A 23,308-nucleotide genomic window follows, 5' to 3' on the forward strand; every position below is an offset into this window, starting at 1 on the left:
TCTTCTGTGAACATTCAATCGGCCTTTACGTGAAGCTGGAGAGCTGTTCATGTGTTTCTGTGTGTGAGCCTTGATTTTATATCACAGAGAAATTATAAAGATATTTGCTTTTCAAGGCAAACACTTTATAAAAGCACTATATCTATCATTTTACATTAACATTTAAAAGTGTGCTGTTTTTTATTTTATTTTTTTAACATTTATAATATTACAAAATATTTCAGTTTCAAAAGTTGTTTTTTTTACCTTTCTATTTCTCAAAGATTCCTAAAATAAATATGTATCACTGTTTCCTCAACTGTTTTTAACATTGATAATAATCATAAATGTTTATTGATCATCAGATCATCATATTAGAGTGATTTATGAAGGATCATGTGACACTGAAGACTGGAGTTATGATGATAAATTGATCACAGGAATAAATGACACTTTACTATTTATTCACATTGAAAACAGTTAATTGAAATTGTAACAATATTTTTTTCTTTTTTTAATGTTAATTTTAATGTTAATAAAAACATAATGCAAAATGTAAAAAAAAATATTCTGATAATTTACATTTATATATATATATATATATATATATATATATATATATATATATAAATTAAATGTGGTATCCGCCCCAACCTATGGAAGCTTGTTTCCACCACTGAAAAATAAATAAATAAACAAATAAATAATTGCGACTTTTTGTCTCACAATTGCAAGATGAAGTCAGAATTGTGAGAAATAAAGTCGCAATTGCGAGATATAAAGTCGCAATTTTAAGAAATAGTCGCAGATTCGAGATATAAAGTCACAATTATGAGAAATAAAGTCGCAATTGTGAGATATAACGTCGATAGATATCAATTAATAGATATAAAGATATCAATCTTTATAAATAGATATGAAGATATCAATTCTGACTTTATACTGTATATCTCACAATTCTGACTTTATATCTCGCAATTCTGACTTTCTTTCCCGCAATTCTGACTTTATATTTCGCAATTCTGACTTTATATCACACAATTCTGACTTTATATCTCACAATTCTGATTTAATATCTCGCAATTGCGACTTTATATCAATCAATTCTGACTTTATATCTCGCAATTCTGACTTTATATCTTGCAATTTTGACTTTATATCTCCCAATTTTGATTTATAACACGCAATTCTGACTTTATATCTCGCAATTCTGACTTTATATCATGCAATTATGACGTTATATCTTTCCATTCTGACATTATATCACGCAATTCTGACTTTATATCTCACAATTCGAGGGCTTGGAACCAGAGGGGCGTAAGTGGATTTAAACAAACTTTTCAAACTTTCCACACTTCAATCACCTGTATTATTAACCTTAAATGACAAAGTTTGCAACCACAGGCATACTTACATGAAGGAGTATTTAAGTAAAAAAATGTATGGCATATTAACACAATGAACATGTTCTAAAACATATTCATAAAATAAAAACAATCAAACATGTCAGATACACCTTTTTGTTGCTTTATTCAATACAGTTTGATCTTAGATAGGTATTTTTGGCACCATTGGATTGAGCTCATTGATACCTTTATTTTGATATAAAGAACTCATATTCGCCCACTTACGCCCCTCTGGCTCCAAGCCCTCGATTTGCGACTTTATATCTCGCATTTCTGACTTTATATCTCGCAATTCTGACTTAATTTCCTGCAATTCTGACTTCATATCTCGCAATTCTGACTTTATTTCCCGCAATTCTGACTTTATATCTCGTAATTCTGACTTTATATCTCGCAATTTTGACTTTATATCTCCCAATTGCGTCTTTATAACACACAATTGCGACTTTATACTGTATCTCGCAATTCTGACTTTATATCTCACAATTCTTACTTTATATCTCACAATTCTTACTTTATATCTCACAATTCTGACTTTATATCTCGCAATTTTGACTTTATAAAACGCAATCGCGACTTTATAACTCGCAATTCTGACTTTATATCTCGCAGTTCTGAGAAAAAGATGTTAACTCGCAATTGTGAGAAAAAAAGTCAGAATTGTGAATAAAAAAAGTCGCAATTACCTTTTTTATTTGTCACAGTGGCAGAAACAAGCTTCCATACAAACCAATGTCAATGAAGAAGTGAAAATTATTCTAAGCACTATGTATGCAGAGATACAAGTCAAATTATGAAGCAACATGTTTGCGTCGGCTGTTCAAATCCCGAGGAAGTTTAGTTGTAGAGTGTTGACAAGTTTGACATTTTGTATGACAGAAAGTGAAGAATGCTTTCTTTGTGAACAGTCAGTATTGCACTTGTGTCTTCATATAGGATGTAAAAACATAGCCTGTCAGCGAAGAACAGAAACATCAGTTTGGCATCGATCATACGCAGAAACCGCGAACAGCCAGTCCATTAATCTTTGTTTAGAGACCGCAACAATGCACTTCATCTTCATGAGTATGATGTCACCGAACAATATTTGCAGGAAAATTTGATGTGGGTGGCTTTAAAGTGATTCGGCAGTGTGTTACAAGATCGTCTGTGAGATGGATGAAGTGTGTGGAACAAAACATTGAAAAAAGGGAAAAAATCCCACTTAACAATGAGAGAATCACAGATTGGCCTCTAATGCCTGTTGTTGCATCACTGGCCTCTTTGGACATCCCTTAAAATACAATACATTTTCCAAATCTCTTTCCAAGATTCATCTAAGAAGAGATTTATAAAGCTCAATCTCTACTGTCTGATCTTATTTGTGGCGATGGCTTTCAGGAAATGATTTTGTGGGGCTGTACATGTTTCATTTGGTGTTCCTTTCATTGCTGGCATGCTTATGCAGTTTAGTTTTTTGGCTTAAAGAATGACACTTTGGATAAAAATAAAACTTGTCGGAGGGGTAATAACCTTCAGGTTAAGACCTTGGGCAGAACCATTGGTGACACAATGAAGCAAGATGGGAAAATCAAAGGCCGTCCTTTAACCACCAAACTCTGGGCGTCAATGCTGCATAGAATTAAGCGTTTGAACCCAAGACTGCATGAAGTGAGGATTGTGAATTTGCGGTTCAAATCCTCAAGTGTGGATGGATGGAGTTGAGTTACACGCTCTGTGTGGTTTCTGGATTACACGGTATGGGCTTTCCCAGCCAATGCCCTTTTTATGCCCTTTTATTTTTCAGGCTCTACTAGAACAGGTTTTCGTGCTTGAATGTTGATTATTTTCCTCAAATTTTCCATTGTTGCGGATCCTCTCTTCCCAGTCTGGACTGGACTGTCAGGACTGTGTTTCCCGAAAGCATCGTTCCAACAAACATAAGCAAAGATCATTGTAGAGATGTGTGTGTGAGTGACAGATCTCGATCTGTGGTTAAGAAGAGTCTGATTATTTTTTAATGACATGTGGACTCAATAAATCCTGATCTTGAGCAAAATAAGCAAGCAGACATTCAGTGCAACGTGTGTCTTTTATTTAGAACACATACAAATGTCATTTACGTCTTTGAGTTTGTCAAGAGATTTACAGCACCATTTTTGAAGAGTGCGCCTGTGTGAACAAGCTCTAGTGTGTAAGAATGAGTCTATGATTGAATCTAGAATAAAGCTAAATTAAAATTAAAATCATTAAAATTCGTTATTACTCCTTCATGACATCATCAACGTGGTTGAACGTCCAATTTGCGTCAGTACAGTTTCATGAAACAGTCGTGATGAGCTAGATGATTTATTCAACGATGCATCGAATGATAGTGAAACAGCGAGTTACGGTGTTTTACAGGAAACAGACTTTCTGTCTCTATGAAGCCCCTCCTTCTGAAAGCACACTGTGCTCTGATTGTTGTGATTGGTCGAGCGCTTCGAGTGTGTTTGGGAAATGTCCCGTCCCTTCCCATAACCGCCAGTTTAAAACACTACTAACTAACTCAACCAGGCCCCGCCCCTTTATTCTGCGTGTTAATTATTATGAGGAATACTGTGACGTGTTCGTTCCCAGAAGAAATTCAAGACTACAATGGAGGCGTTTCAGGAGTTCAGAAACACTGACACTGATATACAGTAGAGAAGACCTGGAGCTTCCTCATGCTCAAACAGCAACATTACACACTGAAGAGAGATGACCATGGAAAAAAATGCTAACTCCCAAGAATGGAAATGCGGCTCATGAGTGTGAAGGAATTCTGCGTAAATCACTCATGGATGTTCCTGGCAGTAAATCCAAGGCCTCCTTGTTTAAAAGTCTCTCTATTCTTCTCTTCTCTTCTCTTCTCTTCTCTTCTCTTCTCTTCTCTTCTCTTCTCTTCTCTTCTCTTCTCTTCTCTTCTCTTCTCTTCTCTTCTCTTCTCTTCTCTCAGGTTGTTCCTGAAGAGCCACAGTGGGACGGCTGGCCGGCAGAGCAGTTTGGCGATCCACGGCACTGACTTCAGCACTAAAGACATGGACAATGACAACTGCACATGCAAGTGTGCGCTGATGCTCAGCGGGGGTGAGACACACACTCCTCATTTAAACACCTTTTGCAACACAATCTTGTTCCGTTTGCAGTTACCCATGATTCACATTCCTTTAGTGATAAATACAACTGGAGAAATACAATCTACAGTACATCTGTTTAATGATATGCAGTGAATGCTGGGAACAGATTCTCAGGGACAGTTCTATTAGCGGTTCTTTTAGTACTTTTGTAAATACTAATCATGTCATTCACTCTCCTCAGCTCAGCTGTCTGTTGCCAAATGATGAGTTAATCTCTTTTAAATTGGACTTGACAGAGTATTAACTTCAGATTAAACATTAATACAACAAATTGATTCAAGTGGTTTGGAATCACAAAGAATCGACTGATGAGATTTATTAATTTTGTAATCAATGCACTTGTCATACTGTATGTTTTTGATTCACTGAAAAGAACAGTGTGCTTGCACAGAGACTCCGCCCACACTCTCTTCTGATTGGCTGTGACTGCAGTGTGCTTGCACAGAGACTCCGCCCACACTGTCTTCTGATTGGCTGTGAGTGCAGTGTTCTTGCACAGAGACTCCACCCACACACTCTTCTCATTGGCTCTGAGTGGAGTGTGCTTGCACATAGACTCCACCCACACACGGCCTTCTGATTGGCTGTGAGTGCAGTGTTCTTGCACAGAGACTCCACCCACACACTCTTCTCATTGGCTCTGAGTGGAGTGTGCTTGCACATAGACTCCACCCACACGCTCTTCTGATTGGCTGTGAGTGCAGTGTTCTTGCACAGAGACTCCACCCACACACTCTTCTCATTGGCTCTGAGTGGAGTGTGCTTGCACATAGACTCCACCAACACACGGCCTTGTGATTGGCTGTGAGTGCAGTGTGCTTGCACAGAAACCCCACCCACACACTAATTTGATTGGCTGTGAGTGCAGTGTGCTTGCACAGAGACTCCGCCCACACTATCTTCTGATTGGCTGTGATTTCAGTGTGCTTGCGCAGAGACCCCACCCATAGACTCTTCTGATTGGCTGTGAGTGCAGTGTGCTTCCAGAGAGACTCCGCCCACACACTCTTCTGATTGGTTGTGAGTGTAGTGCGTTTGCACAGAGACCCGACCCACACACTATTCTGATTGGCTGTGAGTGCAGTGTGCTTGCACAGAGACCGCACCCACACACTCTTTTGATTGGCTGTGAGTGCAGTGTGCTTTCACATAGACTCCACCCACACTCTTCTGATTGACTGTGAGTGCAGTGTGCTTGCACAGAGACTCCGCCCAACACTCTTCTGATTGGCTGTGAGTGCAGTGCGCTTGCACAGAGACTCCGCCCAACACTCTTCTGATTGGCTGTGAGTGCAGTGCGCTTGCACAGAGACTCCACCCACACTCTTCGGATTGACTGTGAGTGCAGTGTGCTTGCACAGAGACTCCGTCCACGCGCTCTCCTGGCTGTGACTTTGAATGCGTAACAGCATCACCACCATATAACAGTGAAACAACTTGTCACTGGTGGGGAAAGAGTTAAGAATCTGAGCTACATGCATCATTCAGTAAAAAAAAAAAAAAAATCAAATAAACTACTTAAATAGCTGTTGTAATTTTACTCACTACATTTTCTTTGTGAAGTGGGCAGACAGTAGGATCCAGTCTAAACACAGTGTGTGTCTGTGTACACCTCATGCTTTCTTTTTGGCAGAGGAAGTGCAAGAAGCTTGAGCACGTACTGTAGTAATGAGGTCTTTGTGGACTGTGAGGAGTCTAGCAGAATGGGCTGAGCACCAACTATCTGTATACGACTCGCATAGTCTCTCCTCCTGGATTCAGACCACCGGCAGCTTATGCTTTTCATTCAGAAAGCTCTTATTTGATCATTTAATAAAGCAGGCACTGAGAGAGATCCTGCCATCACCTTCTCTGTCCTTGGTGGCCAGGATCTAAACAGGGCCCTGACAGTGATTCATCTCTGAGATATTTAATATCAGGATGAGAATAAATATGAGCCTTACAGTAGGGTGACATGCATAAATATGCTGGTGTATGCAAGGGGATTTGTGCAATCCAAATAATGGAAAAGAATAGTGTCATAGTGAACGATTTTTAATGAGTTTGTAATGAAAAAACAGTGGAAATGTCTCGAAGTAGAACCCTTTAAATTCTACAAGTGCTTTAATGAAAGACATATGGGTTCCAGTTCTGGTTTATATCATGCAATCAAACTTTTATCATTCTGTTGCCTCATTTTTTTTGTTATTCGGTGTGGTTAACAAGCCCATAAAACACAGTGAGGCACTCGCCGGATAAAGGCCTGAGATGAGAAGCATAGTAACAAATAGAATCAGCATCCAATCAGTTTACTGTGTCAGAGAGAGTCGTGACGAAGGGCAGCGATGTTGGCTCGCGGGCGGCTGGTGAAATGGCACAGATCTCTCTGGCATTTGTCCCTGTGAAGTGAACCTTAAGTCCTTTATGGGAAAGAGACATGCTAAAAGGGGCACCATGTGGGCACATTTCGTGTGTACGTGTCTGAAGGCCAGATGAGTGCAAAAAATTATGTTCTTACGCTGTATTTTTGCCCTGTTTTCCAGTACAGATATCTAAACATTCTTAAATCAAGATACAATTACTGGAGAAGCAAAATGATGAAAGATATTAAAGGGATAGTTCACTTTGAAATTAATTTTTGATATGTTTTAGCTTACCTCAATGGCATCCAAGATGTAGGTGTCTTTGTTTTCACAGTATTTTCAATTTTGACATTTTTCAGTCAAACCGTTGTTGTCTATCAGTCATACACTGGAGGCTAAGGGGGTCCACCAAAAAGCATGCACAGAGAATTCAAAATTAAACATGATTTTATGACTCGTAAATGTAAGTACACATTGATGGCCTAAGACACGAAACGAGCGGTTTGTGTGAGAAAACGAACAGTATTTATTAGGGGTGGCACGGTACATGAAAAAACACCCGAACCGTTCGGTTCGCTTGTCTCGGTTCGGAGCGTGTGTGCGTCTCACGGTTCGACGCATGCGCAATGTAACCTCGTGCCCGTATGTGACGTGTGTTTTTTTTCCGCGCGACATAAACTTGTTCGACTTGGACCGGCGCTGCACAGAGCGATCGGTGAATAACATCAATCTAGCGCGAGTCGGCTCCGTATGCATTCATCACTTTCGCGGTATTTGATGTCATTACCGATCGCTCTGTGCAGCGCCGGTTCAAGTTAATAAACAAGCCAGTAAAAGTGGAATATGGAGCGCTGCAGGTCACGGCACGCGGAGAAATGGCAAGTGGGAGAGATGAGGGAGTTGGAGGATGCGCCAGCGTCGTATAAGTCCGGTGTGTGGGAACATTTTGGATTTCATCTTATGATATTTTAATTTAACTACAGTGGCACTTTATGTATAGATAAGAGCTTCAGTCATACGTTTCCAAATCCTGCACTTTAATTTCAAGTGAAAAAAAGTACCCTCACATTTTGGGAATAGAAGCATTGTTGATACTGTTTTTGTGTTGAGGTTGAATTTCAATTTCACTTTATGTTTATGCCTTTGCTATTGCTATAGCTTAATTATCTATAGGCAATGAGGTTTCATGTATATTGACATTTAAAAGACAGTGTTTTAAGAGTTCCTCTCTTTTTCTTTTAAAAGATAGAATTTTGGTAAGAGCTACAAAAGTTAGCAGTTGATACATGAAAGTTAATTTCTTTGTGTAAATAAGATTTATGTGATAAAAATGCACACAAGTTCTTGTAGAGATAGTGATACACAATCTCCTTTTTTTGCCAAATAAACAAAAAGCATGTCAATTTCTTCTCTCTTGCTGTATCTAAATCTCACCTAGCTTTCCTCTGAGATAGTCCCAAAATGTGCTTAAAGTCAAAGAGTCAAATTCAGTTTGTGCATGATTGCATGAATATAATATATATTTTTTTAATACTGTATCCTAAATTGTGGATAATTAAGCTATATATCACATGCTGAAGTACATTTCTGGAGTGTTAAAGATTAAAAGAAAAAATAACAAGAACCGTACAGAACCGAAAACCGTGACCCTAAAACCGTGATACAAACCGAACCGTGGGTTTTGTGAACCGTGCCACCCCTAGTATTTATATCGTTTTTACCTCTTGTAATCATACCCATGACAAAATGATCTGACGGCATAGGCGCTTCGGTCTGTGCATGCGCCGGAAGTGATCGCTTGCGTGCCTACGCCACTCTTTGTTTATACAGAGATTTCGGAAGTTTTACCTTTCACTAAACATATTTAGATATACGGGACACCGCAATGGAAGACGATTTTGGTATGTCTAAATATGTTTAGTAAAAGGTAAAATTTCCGAAATCTCTGTGTAAATATTGAGTGACGTCTCACGCAAGCGACCACTTCTGGCGTAACATTGAACTGATTCAGTTCGGTTCAGTTGGACATTGCACAACTGATTCAGATCACTTGGACGTCACCGTGATTACACTGTGAGGTAAAAACGATATAAATACTGTTCGTTTTCTCAAAAAAATGCTCGTTTTGTGTCTTAGGCCATCAATGTGTACTTACATTTACGAGTCATTAAATCATGTTTAATTTTGACTTCTCTGTGCATGCTTTTTGGTGGACCCCCTTAGCTTCCAGTGTATGACTGATAGACAAATTGGTTGTGACTCCGGATTGATTTGGTTGTGAGTGCAGTGTGCTTGCAGAGAGACTCCACCCATATACTTTTTTTTATTCTCTTGGCTGTGACTCTGGATTGATTTGGTTATGAGTGCAGTGCCCTTGCAGAGAGACTCCGCCCACACTCTCTTCTGATTGGCTGTCTCGTACTCATCTCATAGTTTTGTTTTGTTTTTTTCTGACTCAGTGATTTTGTCTTGTTTTGCATTACAAAATATCTAAACATTCTTAAATCAAGATACATTTACCTGACTAGCTAAATGACAAGTCTTGTTTCAGGAGAAAAATAATCAAAATTAAGTGACTTTATGCTTAAAACAAGAAAAAAAAGTGGTCAGAAAAATATCCAACTCCACTGATGTTTGAAGCACAAACTCACTTCATTTAAAAACTCTTAAAAAAAAGACCTAATATCATCAATCAATTATTTTTTATTTTTTTATTTTATTTTTTTTACAAAACAAGACTATATTTTCAGTCATTTCTGGAAAACAAGATTCATCATTTGTTGCAGAACTGCATTAACGGTTGTAAATGTGTGTGTATGTGTGTGTTTTAGGATGGTGGTACGATGCCTGTGGTCCATCCAACCTGAACGGCGTTTACTACAGACAAGGACAACACGTCGGAAAATTCAATGGAATCAAGTGGCACTATTTTAAAGGGCCGAGTTACTCTCTCCGATCCACTGTCATGATGATCCGCCCGATGGACTTCTCTTAGTCCTCCACAAACATCCCCGAAAGCTTTAAAAGCATTATTTCTTCGGCCCGTGACGTTGCTCTGCGTATAATGCAGCTTTCATTTGAGATAACACTCCTTGAAACAGGAGCATGTGAATACGAGGCTGTTCTGTCACCTTCATGGAGAGATGGAAAACTTCCTGGGAATTCAGGGCAGGAGCGGAATTGGCGAGGCTTTTATTTTTAAATATCAGAGGTATGAATTCAAGTGCCATTCACTTGTCACTCAGGACCCGTGGACTGTTTTAACGCAGACACATCACCTTTGATGAAGTGCGTCGCCCTGCAATCGCCTGGCTTTCAAATCTGAATTTAAAGCAGCTTGAATGTCCTTCAATATCCTCAAAGGACCTATTAATGTTTTATACAAACGTGTTGCACAGTTATATTTGGGTTATGATACTTTACTTCACATTTTTATGCTCTTTTTTTATCCCAGTATATTATTACTTTTTTATTTTGTACATTATTGCTGTCAAAGTGAAGAAAACCATAGCATGATGTATTAAAAGTGACAGTGCTATTTACAAGGACATTTCAGCAAAGAAGAGCAAGCCATCCTCTTACATAGTAGTTATGCCTTGCTTTTCATTTTAAAAAATATATATATATATATATATATACAGGTGAAATTCGAAAAATTAGAATATCGTGCAAAAGTTCATTTATGTCAGTAATTCCACTTAAAAGGTAATCATCAAAATTAAATAAAGGCTTTAAATATCTCACTTTGCACGTAATGAGTCTATATATTATATTAGTTTCACCTTTTAAAGTTGAATTACTGAAATAAATGAACTTTTGCACCATATTCAAATTTTTCAAATTTAACCTGTATATATTAAATTAAGATACGTTTACTTGAGAAGCAAAATAAGTGAAAACAAATCATCAAAATGAAGTGAGTTTGTGCTTAAAACAAGAACAAATATCTGTCAGTGGAGTCAGAAAAATAACCTTGATTCACAGGGGAAACTATGACGTTAAAAATCGGCAAACTCATCTTGTTTTCCCTTTGAACACGTCAGATATTTGTTCTTGTTTTAAGCACAAACTCAGTTAAAATTGATGATTTTTGTTTTTCTCAAGTAAATGCATCTTGATCTTGAAACCGTGACAGAAATACTGTTCTTGCAAAGTGAATATTATTAATGGCTTTGGACTTTTGTGAACACATCATTGCTTGGCATCAAATTTTGAATGCATGCCAAAGATCACAGCTATTACAGATAACACCATAAAAATATTGATCTAATAATCACTGTTACAACTGATGAACTAAAGCCAATGGCACATACGGTACTGGTGCAGTTTAATACAAATAACACTGTTTTAATTCACTCATAACGTTCTGTCTTATGCGGATCTGTCATTTTTAAGAATGTGTTGCAGTTTTATATGTAGTAGCTCTTCTCAAAAGCAGTGTTATTCTTACCGACAAGCTTGGATGGTCTTTACTTTTATCCTTGAGCCTAAGGTTTGCAGAAGTGTTGAATAATTGTGAATTATTGAAAGAAAAAGTTGTCAGGATTTTCTTGTATGTGAAGTTTATCTGTTGTGGTTTAAGGCCGGATCACACAGAATGCATTTGTTTTTAACAGTTTTTATATTTTTGTCCTGCATTCTTCTCCATTCTCATGGTTTTCATTCCACTGCGCGGGTTTGTAATCACTTCTTATGTAATCATGCACCAGACAGACCCCATATCACGCTTCTGCGGTTTACACATGATAATCACGGTTTCAACTTTTAAAATTGACCGAAACCTTGCATTGTTTTCCATCAGCACTTCATCTGTTCAGAGTTCTTGCACTCTAAACAATGCTGGGTTGTTTGAACCCAAATTTGGGTCAAATATGCACAAACCCAAATTTGGGTCAAATATGGACAAACCCAAATGTTGGGTTAAAAATGTCATTTCAAATTTGAACCCAATTGCATTTTTAACCCAACATTTGGGTTTGTCCATATTTGACCCAAATTTGGGTTGCATTTTTTAGAGTGTGTGAACGGCCCATTTTCAGTAAAAATTTACAGTAAAGGTCCATTGGTCGAACTAACAATTGGTCGAACAAACTAAAAAAAAAAAAAAACATTTAAAGGGATAGTTCACTTTGAAATTAATTTTTGATATGTTTTAGCTTACCTCAAGGGCATCCAAGATGTAGGTGTCTTTGTTTCGGCAGTATTTTCAATTTTGACATTTTTGCGCGCCTACGCCACTCTTTGTTTATACAGAGATTTCGGAAGTTTTACCTTTCACTAAACATATTTAGATATACGGGAAACCGCAATGGAAGACGATTTCAGTATATCTAAATATGTTTAGTAAAAGGTAAAACTTCTGAAATCTCCGTGTAAATATTGAGTGACGTCACACGCAAGCGATCACTTCCGGCGTAACATTGAACTGATTCAGTCCGGTTCAGTTGGACATTGCACAACTGATTCAGATCACTTGAACATCACTGTGATTACACGAAGTAAAAACGATATAAATACTGTTCATTTTCTCACACAAACCACTCGTTTCGTGTCTTAGGCCATCAATGTGTACTTACATTTACGAGTCATAAAATCATGTTTAATTTTGAATTCTCTGTGCATGCTTTTTAGTGGACCCCCTTAGCCTCCAGTGTATGACTGATAGACAACAACAGTTTGACTGAAAAATGTCAAAATTGTAAATACTGTGGAAACAAAGACACCTACATCTTGGATGCCCTTGAGGTAAGCTAAAACATATCAAAAATTAATTTCAAAGTGAACTATCCCTTTAAAACATCAAAAGTTGCATTTTTTAATTCTGTTTAATTCTCCTGAAATAACATGAACTACTGAACAGATGTATTTTATTAGGCATAACGATATCCGATATGCCACGATTCGATATAAGTCTAATAAATGCTGGGTTGTTTCAACCCAAATTTGGGTCAAATATGGACAAATGTTGGGTTAAAAATGTAATTAAAAAAATGACAGTTAAAAGTTAACATTTTAACCTAACTTAAACTTTCACTTTTAGCTGTCATTTTTTTAATTACATTTTTAACCCAACATTTGGGTTTGTCCATATTTGACCCAAATTTGGGTTGAAACAACACAGCGTTTTTTAGAGTGTGTGAACGGCCCATTTTCAGTAACAGTTTACAGTGAAGGTACATTTGTTGAACTAACAATGAAAAAAAAAGCATTTAAAACATCAAAAGTTTCATCTGTTAATTATGTTTAATTCTCCTGAAATCACATGAACTACTGGACAGATGTGATACCCTCATGTCACGATTTAATACACTCAATGCTAAACAATGCTGGGTTGTTTCAACCCAAATTTGGGTGAAATATGGACAAACCCAAATGTTGTGTTAAAAATGTCATTTAAAATGTTAACCCAACTTCAACTTTCACTTTCGACTGGAATTTTTTTTAATTACACTTTTATCCCAACATTTGGGTTTTTCCATATTTGACCCAAATTCTAGTTGAAACAACCCAGCATCACAATACTGAACTCACGAGATACTCGAAAAGATTAAAATGCTAAATTTGGTGTTACATTTGTGGGCGAAAACGTACATTTTTTCATTTTCATTTTGGCTGAAATATATATTGCCACTATCCACGATATTGTTGCATTTTTGTATTGCGATATATAATGACACAATATACTGTTACTCCTAATTTTTATTAGCCAACATTAACAAAGGTTAATGAACAGTTTATGTTAGTTAATGCATTAACTAATGAGACCCTTCTGTGATGTGTTACCACACTTTACAAATGTACATACATTTTGTTTTGGTTTGTGGAAAAAAAAATCATAATTTTGTAAATGTTCTTTGTTGAGTTGGCAGGATTGTAAAGAGATGTTATTTTTCGCTTCTGTCTTTCATCACAACAGTCTGATAATAATCTTCTATGTCGCTGTGTGTAAGTTTACTACTGTCTTCCATCAGACAACAACAGCATGGAGTGTGTTTTACTGAAACAGCTTTATTGCAAATCCATAAACTGGCTTTTCCACTGCAGAACGGCACGTTTATGAACAAACTCTGAATAATGTGTTCGAAATTGCTTTTCAGAGGAAAGCACTGCTTTACTTTTATTTTTTATTAGCGCAGAGCCATCAATATGTTTTGAATGAACAAAGAGCTAAAGCAACAGTAATGGTATATGGACTTTATTTAAAATCTCATTTAAATTCATTTGCCATGTTATTTAAACACTTCGTCTTTTGTAACAATGTTCATGATGTCAGTTCAAATAATAAAATAAACTAATGCCTCATGCTGATCCGCAGTGGTTTAGTCATTTATGAATGCACTGCAGAAAAACTCCACTGAGATACTTTTTATTGTTTCAATGAATGAAGTGCTTCTCAAGCACTTAATTTTGATGATTTTTTTTTTTCACAACCTAACACTTTTTGACTTTCTCAGTGTGTGTAAACCTACTTAGAGTTCAGAGTATCTATTTTTCTAACATGTATTTCAAACATGTCTAGTACAATTAGGCCTACGTGGTTTTGTTTTATTAATACAGTATGTACTTCTTTCTTGCTATATCCCCAAAGAATGGAAGTGAAATGAGACAACATGCCCCATGGTGGAGCACATTATGACATATGACAAAAAATATACAAGACAAAGTAAAATATTTTCTCAATAAAATACAATTATTAACTTTTTCATATAAAATAGGGTCTTTTTAATTACTAAAAATAGTCATTTTTGAGTTTGACAACAAACACAACAAAACACAGCTAAAGTTCAAAACATAATCATAATTAATCATTTCTGAACATTGATTATTTCTCACTCTCCTTTTTCTCACGGTTTTATTTCTTTATTTGATAGGGACAATGCTCATTAATCAACAACATTACATGCTGTAAACAAGCCAGAGTTAGCTACGCGTGCTAGTTTCCATCTGCTGTCCCATAGCCAGGTCTTAGCAGGCTGCCTAAAATGCAAAAGTCAGTACAAAATACATTACACATTTAATAAATACAGTAGTAATATGATAAAATATGAACAGGACATATCAGGATCAATATAAGCCTAAAAAACATGAAGAGCATACACAAGCCATATATAAATATACATACACTCTCTCACCCATACATATACGCAAATAAATGTACACATATACATACGCACATCTCTACATACATTCATACATGTACACAAATACCCATATACACATACATCCACCCACATATACACATACAAGTGTATTTTGAACCTAAGTATTGGATGTATGCTTACAGTGTTGTGCAAGTTACTTCCAAACTGTAATACATTAGGTATTGTTACTGTTATTTAAAAGTAATTCACTACCTTACAATATTACTGTCTCAGAATTGTAATGCGTTACATTACTCATGTATTACTTTTGAGTTACTTTCACCAAAATAACTAAGTAGAACTTAACTTTGGGGCTTCTAACGATATGCAATATGAAACCGAAATCGCGATTCGCCACACGACTCAGATCCACGAACCTACAGAATCGCGACACACCTCTTCCAACTCCAGCGTTATTCTCCTTACAATCCAGATCCAATGCTGCCTTATCTTTAAATTAGGCTATTAGTATTATTTGAAGTTAACATTATAAAATACGTAGACCTACACCACAAAACTAGTTGAGGATAAATTATTTAAAATTGGGGAAGTCCAGTATTATGGACATGACATTTGCAGTCAAAACTTGAAATAAAAATTCTCAGAAAATTCATGTATTGAAAATAGGCTACTTCCTTAAAGGACTCCAGACATTAGACAAATACACTGTAAAAAGTAATTGCTGATTCTACTTAAGAAAAACTAGTGAATTTAACTTACTTTAGAAACTTAGTTGATTTAACTTGATTACACTGTGTACTGTGAACTTTTAGGTGGATGCAATAGTCAAACTAAACAAATCTAGTACATTGTACTTAAGATTGGTAAGTGTATTGTACTAAAGGCATTTTCACAATGTTGCAAATTTCTGGAGCACAGAATTTGGATAGTAATAATAATAATAATAGTGAAATTAACAACATTTTTAGTAAATACCATACAATTAGTTTGAAAATAGTTAATAGGTTAATATATAGTTAATAGGTTCTAAATCTTTTTTTCCTGCACGCTTAAAAAAATAACTGGGAAAATAAAAAGCAAGCCTGCTACTTCACAGTCCTTTATATTTTTAGTTACAAAGCTTTATGTATTTACTTTGGTTATTAAGTTTCAGCATAAGACGAAACAACTCGGTTATTTTTTTTTCAACTCGCGCATGCGCATTTGCGCAATTGGACGGTTGAACTTGAGGAAGACGTCCAGACGAGACGAGATCGACGAGGGACTTCAGCTCGTGTTCGGGAATGGATGCGGCAGCAAAACTAGGTATGCTAGCCTCTTGAACAACTATTTATCAACTTTAATGTCATTGTATAGCTTAAAAACAGAATTTATTTTGCTCATTGTGCAGTAAGAGGAAAAGACACACTGAAGTAACGTTAGTTTTATGTCGAATGAGACCAGTTGAGACAAGCGGCATAAGTTACTAGATTAAAAAACGATTTTTACTGAACACGTGTTTTATATTAGTTACAGTTTGTATGCTGTGTTAATCGTTTAAGTTTGGGGTTTATCTAAAATGTAAAAACCCTGGCTGTGCGGCCTAGATAGCAGCTAACGTAACTTTCCTTCTTTCTAGAAAGTTCAATGCTCACGTGTCGTTCACATGAAAATTAATTACATGACGCATTAATTAAGAAGTGTAACTAACAAGCAGTTATTACCTTATTTTGTCTTTATTTTGTGACAGATTCGCTCAACGTTTCATCAATAAATTCAAGGCTAAATCTGGAGATATTGGCTCCAAACTTAAGATTCTGCAGCAGATTCAAAATGACGTAAGCTCATCGACATATCACAATTATGTCTCGATTGCAAAACATATGTTGCTTTTACTGTTGTTTTTTGCTCTGACATTTTGCTAGTATCGAGTGCTATTCAATATACATTTTTATAACTTTGCAGAAATCTAATATCAATGCGGAACGAACATCGTTCTTCATCATGGCCTACCACTACTTTTCGAGGAGGACCACAATGATTTTTACAAGACATCTTTTGTAAGTATTTTCATCACTGATGTGATTCTTGTTTAACAGTCTAACTGTTCTTCAAACAGTTGATATCTGGCAAGAAGAAAGGCATGAAAAACTGTCAGGACAGTGAAACAAAGTAAGGGTTGGAGAAAAGAAAGTGAAAGATAAATTAAGAGTTTAGAAGAAAAAAGACAGTTAGAAGATACATTTTATATTAGTTTTAATTTATATAACCGGCCATCAGTTTTATTTGTCTTTTCATGCAGTGGTTTGATGAATATTTTTCCCCCTGGATTCACTGCTGTGTCCTCTTTGAAAAGGCCTTTACATTTAGACACAAAGGGTTATTAATTTAGTTTCATATTTTAATGACTATGTGCTCTTAAAGGGATAGATCACCCAAAATGAAATGATGTTGTTATTTACTCACTCTTATGTTATTCCAAACCTGTTTGAGCTTCTTTCTTATATTGAACACAAAATAATATATTTTGAAGAAGTTCGGTAATCAAACAGTTGAGATTAGCCATTGACATCCATAGTTTTTTTTTTCCCACTATGGAAGTCAATGGCTATTCTCAACAGTCTGGTTACCAACATTCATCAAAATATCTTCTTTTCAGTTCAGCAGATGAAAAAAAAAACTCATACAGGTTTATAACAACTTGAGGGTGAGTAAATTAAGACAAGATTTTAATTTTTGAGTGGACTATCCCTTTATAGTAACACTCCACCATTTTGTTCCATATTAAACTATGTTATTCCCTTAACAAAGACGAGTTGATGAATACCTCTCTATGAATACCTCTCTCGTCTCAGTGCCTGCACTCAATCGCTCTGGTGCATGGAGAAACATTGTTAGCACTTAGCTTAGCCCAGTTCATTCATTAGGATGCAAATTGAGATTAAGTTAGAAGTGACCAAACACCGCCATATTTTATTTTGTGTCACCATACTTGGCCGTGTAACCACATTTGAATAGAGAAAATGTGGAGAGGTTTGGTCGCTTCTCTGTTTAAATAAACTGGGCTAAGCTAAGTGTTAAAGTGTCTCTGCACGCCAGAGCCATTGAGTGCACGCACTGAGACGACAGAGGTATGTATGAACTCGTCTTAGTAAAGAGAGTAACATAGTTTAATATGAAAAAATAGTGGAGTGTTCCGTTAAAATATGTCTTGTTCTATGACCTAATTTTTGTTATATGCTATTCCCATTTTTAGGACTGTGATGACAATGAAGATATGTCCAACATTGAAATGTATTCTGACAGTGATTCCCGAATCGTCTGCAACCGCTGCCATACCCTACTCCCTGCATCTTGATGCCACAACAACGGCAATTATTCTGGAAGGTACAGTGGTTGTGGATGATCTTGAAAATCTTCCACAAGCAATGAGCTGTCTTTAAAGGAACTCCACCATTTTTTTTATATTAAACTATTTTATTCCCTTAACTAAGACAAGTTGTTACATACCTCTCTCGTTTCAGTGCGTCGTACACTTAATTTCTCTGACGTGCAGCGAAACTTTGATAGCCCTTAACTAGCCCTGTTCATTCATTAGGATCCAAGCAGTGAAGCTACCAAACACCTCCACATTTTCCCTGTTTAAATACAGCTACACGAGTAGTTATACGACCAAGTATGGTGACAAAATAAAATGTGCCGCTTTTCTAAGCGTGTAAAGTGGAGAACTACAATGTATGGCGGAATAGCACTTGAGAGCGCTTCGACTTGGCACAGTAATATCATCACTACTGATGATGAGAGGATTTTTTAGGAATGATGATATTACTGCGCCAAGTCGAAGTGCTCTCAAGTGCTATTCCGCCATACATTATAGTTATCCATTTTACACTGGTGTAATCATACACCATTCTCGGTCATGTAACTACTTACCAACGTGTAACTGTATTTAAATAGGGAAAACGTGGAGGTGTTTGGTCGCTTCTAACTTCATCTCTTTTTGGATCCTAATGAATAAACTGTGCTAAGCTAAGTGCTATCAATGTGTCGCGTCGCGCTAAAGCGATTGAGTGCACGCACTGAGACGTGAGAGGTATGTATCAACTCGTCTTTGTGAGGAAATAACATAGTTTAAAGGGATAGTTCACTTTGAAATTAATTTTTGATATGTTTTATCTTACCTCAAGGGCATCCAAGATGTAGGTGTCTTTGTTTCCACAGTATTTTCAATTTTTACATTTTTCGGTCAAACCGTTCTTGTCTGTCAGTCATACAATGGATGTTTAGGGGGTCCACGTCAAAAAGCATGCACAGAGAAGTCAAAATTAAACATGATTTAATGACTTGTAAATGTAAGTACACATTGATGGCCTAAGACAAGAAACGAGCGGTTTGTGAGAAAACTAACAGTATTTATATCGTTTTTACCTCTTGTTAACAGCCATGTTCAACTGATCTGGATCAGATGTCCAACTGAACCGAACTGAACCATGTCCAACGTTCCGCTGGAAGTGATCTTGCGCGCGTCTAAGTCACTCATTGTTTACACAGAGATTTCAGAAGTTTTACCTTTCACTGTGAAGATCTAAACATATTTAGATATACAGGAAATCGCAATAAAAAATGATTTCGATATATCTAAATATGTTTAGTGAACGGTAAATCTCTGTGTAAACAATGCGTGACGTAGACGCGCGAGATCACTTCTTGCAGAACGTTGGACATGGTTCAATACGGTTCAGTTGGACATCTGATCCGGATCAGCTGGACATGGCTGTTAACAAGAGGTAAAAACGATATAAATACTGTTCGTTTCCTCACACAAACCGCTCGTTTCTTGTCTTAGGCCATCAATGTGTACTTACATTTACGAGTCATTAAATCATGTTTAATTTTGACTTCTCTGTGCTGCTCTTTGTGGTGGTGACCATAGACCTGCATTATGTGACTGACAGACAAGAACGCTTTGACCTAAAAATATCAAAATTGAAACCACTGCGGAAACAAAGACTCCTACATCTTGGATGCCCTTGAAGTAAGATACAACATATCAAAAATTAATTTCAAAGTGAACTATCCCCTTAATATGAAATAAAACAGTGGAGTGTTCATTTAAGAGAACTCTAAAGAAAATTGTTCAGTACTGTTTTATAGATACTTCACTGTTTTTCAATTGTTGAAAAGAAAAAAAGGAAAGAAAAAAAATCCTTATTTAAAAAGATGTTACTTGTTTGGTTTTGGAATAGTTTTATAAGAAGAGAATTTTAAAGAGAACTGTAGTAGGAAAGGAATTCTGTACCAAACTGTGTGACTTGCATGCTCTGCTTTCAACCACTTTGTAAAGATGTTAAAAACAAAGAAACATTTTTTTATTGTCTTTAGTACTTTGTTTTTTTTTCTTGAGTGCATTATGTGCTTTATTTCTAAAATGTTGTTGGCGGGCCAGTAATGTTTTAACATATTGTTGTTGAACAAATAAACATTCTAGTGGTTTGCCAAATGTGTTGTCTTTCTTTGTATTCTCAACTCAGAATTTTGAGTACAATTTGCTTGAGAAATTTAAGGCAATCAGTTTCCACACATTCCTCTAGTAAGTAGAACAAGCAGACATGTTAAATTAACTGTTTTGTGTAAGTTCTGCTTACAAATCTCAACTTAAATCTGTAAGTTGCCTTAACTTGAGATTATTAAGTTACCTGTACTCAAGTTTTATGGTAACCTCTACAAATACACAAGTTAACTCTACAAAGAAGTAGAGAGTAGTATCAACTCAAAAATAATGACCTAATTTGCTTGAAAATTTTGAGGCAATCAGTTTCCACAGCTTTTCCTAGTAAAGTCAACTTATTACTTTTTACAGTGTAGGGAAAAGACACACATTCATGCGTGACAAAAAAAAATAGGAGGCAAAAATATTTTTTGTAATTCTGTTAATTACACTGCGCAAATCGGATGAGGAAGGGTTGGCTCTCCAGTCTCCATAGAGCTTAAAATATTCATTTTATTTTAGTTTTCGTGTTCGCATTTATGAGGAAAAAACAATGTTACAGACGCGACCGCTCTGAACTGGCACTAAAAGACTGCTTTAAAACTTTCACATAGTCTGTTGCCTTTAAGAAGTAAAAGCAGACAATACACTGTAATACAACTGTAATACAAGCCTCACTGAACATGTAACGAGTGAAATATTACTGAAAATTGATTAGTAATGCCTTACACTACTGTGTTACAGCAAAAAGTAATATGTTACTGTAATGTATTACTTTTGTAATGCGTTACTCCCAACACTGGCTTACACGTATAAGTGTAAGCATTATGTAAGCATACACGTATAAGTGTAAGCATTATTGAGAAAAATTAAACAAGTTTCTCAATAGAATTCATAAAAGTCTAGAATGTAATTTCATAGTTCTAATAGGAGTTCATTGTAACGCAGTGTGACGACATGCCCCGCCTGAGCCAATGGGGTTTAAATCCGGCGAGTGTTTCTGCTGTTAAACAACTATCTCAACAGTTGAACAACAGAGATAAGATTACAGTAATATCAGATTTGTCTCATTTTAAATAAACACAAAAAACAGAGATGAAAATTGACTTTAGCTGTATATGCTTAAATAAATGATATCTTCCTTTTTTTTTCGCACATTTTTTTTTTCTCTATATTGATATGGCAGCTAGTCAATACACTAAGTTTGGTCATGTGTGCAAAGTTTTAAACCGTGCGCAGGGTTCTCAAGTTTGAGCAAAAGCTTGGAGTGAGATCACACGCGGTTAGGGGAGGAGCCATAATGAAGCCCCGCCCCCAATTTTACCCATTGTTCATAATTAACCAAAACAAATTAAAAATTATAACAATTAGTAAATCTGATAAATGACAGAGCAATTCATCACATCAAATAGTCTTTAATGCAGTATTACAAATATAGCTAACCAAAAATATAACAAATTGCTCCAAACAGTTTCAAACAAATCTTTAAAAATTGCATTTTAATTTTTGAATGCGTCTTCTATCTAGACGAATGATTTATTGTGTGGTGGGACATTGAGAACAAATGGACAGATTAGAGTGCACCACCTCTTCCACTGTCTCCTCCTCTAATCTGGCAACCTTTTTAGGGGGCTTACCCTTTGGTGCCCAAAATGACAAAATATCTTTCTGCTTTTTTCCTGACATCTTTGAAAAAACAAATGCAACATTATGACAATGATTAAATATTACCCAGAGCAATCTGCTGTAATACATCCTTAATGTAACTAGAAAGACTATTAATATTACAGTATAATATAATTTAAAATAAAATCAGTAAATCTTCATTCCTTTCCATACCCACTAACATTTCTCTTAGTTTCAGATAACGTAGCAGCTAAGATAGCCAAACTGAGCCTGGTTGCAAAGTAGTTGTAGAGTTTTTGACTGCATCAATGTACGATGGGCTACATATTAAATGTTCTAGCCCAAAAATGTTAGACGAGCTTCTTCCAACTTACCTTCTTCTTCATTACGACACATGTGTTCGCGCGATGTTTTTGGTTAACGAACGTACGGTGACAGAGGATGTTCCGTCCATTTCCGTGTGTTCGCGCTACTGAATGACATGTCATGTATAGATCAGTGGTGCACGCAGCGCGCATATATGTTGCCTAGTAACGAACGCAATCTGGCGGAGATACGCGCTGGCGGCAGGAAACTTCACTTTGTTTGCCTGCGCCTCGTATACAACGTTAGAAAGCTTTCAGCCAGGACAACTTGGTTGGCATTGCCTTTTCAGCGTGAGAAATACACAGTGTGGCGTGTGAGCGTGTGAACCGGTCGAAATGAGTGTGTCTCACGGCCAATGCGTGAGACTTGAGAACCCTGCCTTCTTCTTCATTACGACACATGTGTTCGCGCGATGTTTTTGGTTAACGAACGTACGGTGACAGAGGATGTTCCGTCCATTTCCGTGTGTTCGCGCTACTGAATGACATGTCATGTATAGATCAGTGGTGCACGCAGCGCGCATATATGTTGCCTAGTAACGAACGCAATCTGGCGGAGATACGCGCTGGCGGCAGGAAACTTCACTTTGTTTGCCTGCGCCTCGTATACAACGTTAGAAAGCTTTCAGCCAGGACAACTTGGTTGGCATTGCCTTTTCAGCGTGAGAAATACACAGTGTGGCGTGTGAGCGTGTGAACCGGTCGAAATGAGTGTGTCTCACGGCCAATGCGTGAGACTTGAGAACCCTGCGTGCGTGTGTTACAAGGAGCCCGTGTTAGTGTGTGTCCCGAAATCTTTCACGCCACTATTCAGCATTTTCTATTTGAGTCACGTCGCTCCTATAGACACAATATTTACACACGGCAGAAGAAAAAAACATAAA

General features: G+C 36.7%; 1 protein-coding gene and 1 long non-coding RNA gene across 3 annotated transcripts in view; both read left to right on the top strand.

Annotated features, from left to right (window-relative positions):
• angpt1 (angiopoietin 1) overlaps positions 1–14,172 on the top strand; it is a 164,274-nt gene extending 150,102 nt beyond the window's left edge. For both annotated transcript variants that reach the window (XM_089122927.1, XM_039659548.2), the window contains 2 exons: positions 4,342–4,472; positions 9,696–14,172. In XM_089122927.1, coding sequence (XP_088979053.1) covers positions 4,342–4,472; positions 9,696–9,859 — 295 coding nt within the window. In that variant the 3' untranslated portion in view covers positions 9,860–14,172. The remainder of the gene's footprint in view (positions 1–4,341; positions 4,473–9,695) is intronic.
• A 1,988-nt stretch (positions 14,173–16,160) lies between these two features.
• Positions 16,161–20,445, top strand: LOC148970977 (uncharacterized). The gene is made up of 4 exons (XR_016147378.1): positions 16,161–16,271; positions 16,696–16,783; positions 16,911–17,005; positions 18,202–20,445. It is a non-coding gene; the product is annotated as an uncharacterized LOC148970977 (long non-coding RNA).
• Positions 20,446–23,308: the final 2,863 nt, after the last annotated feature.

The sequence above is a fragment of the Pimephales promelas genome, chromosome 18 (genome assembly GCF_988280905.1).
Source record: "Pimephales promelas chromosome 18, fPimPro1.hap1.1, whole genome shotgun sequence".
NCBI lineage: Eukaryota > Metazoa > Chordata > Actinopteri > Cypriniformes > Leuciscidae > Pimephales > Pimephales promelas.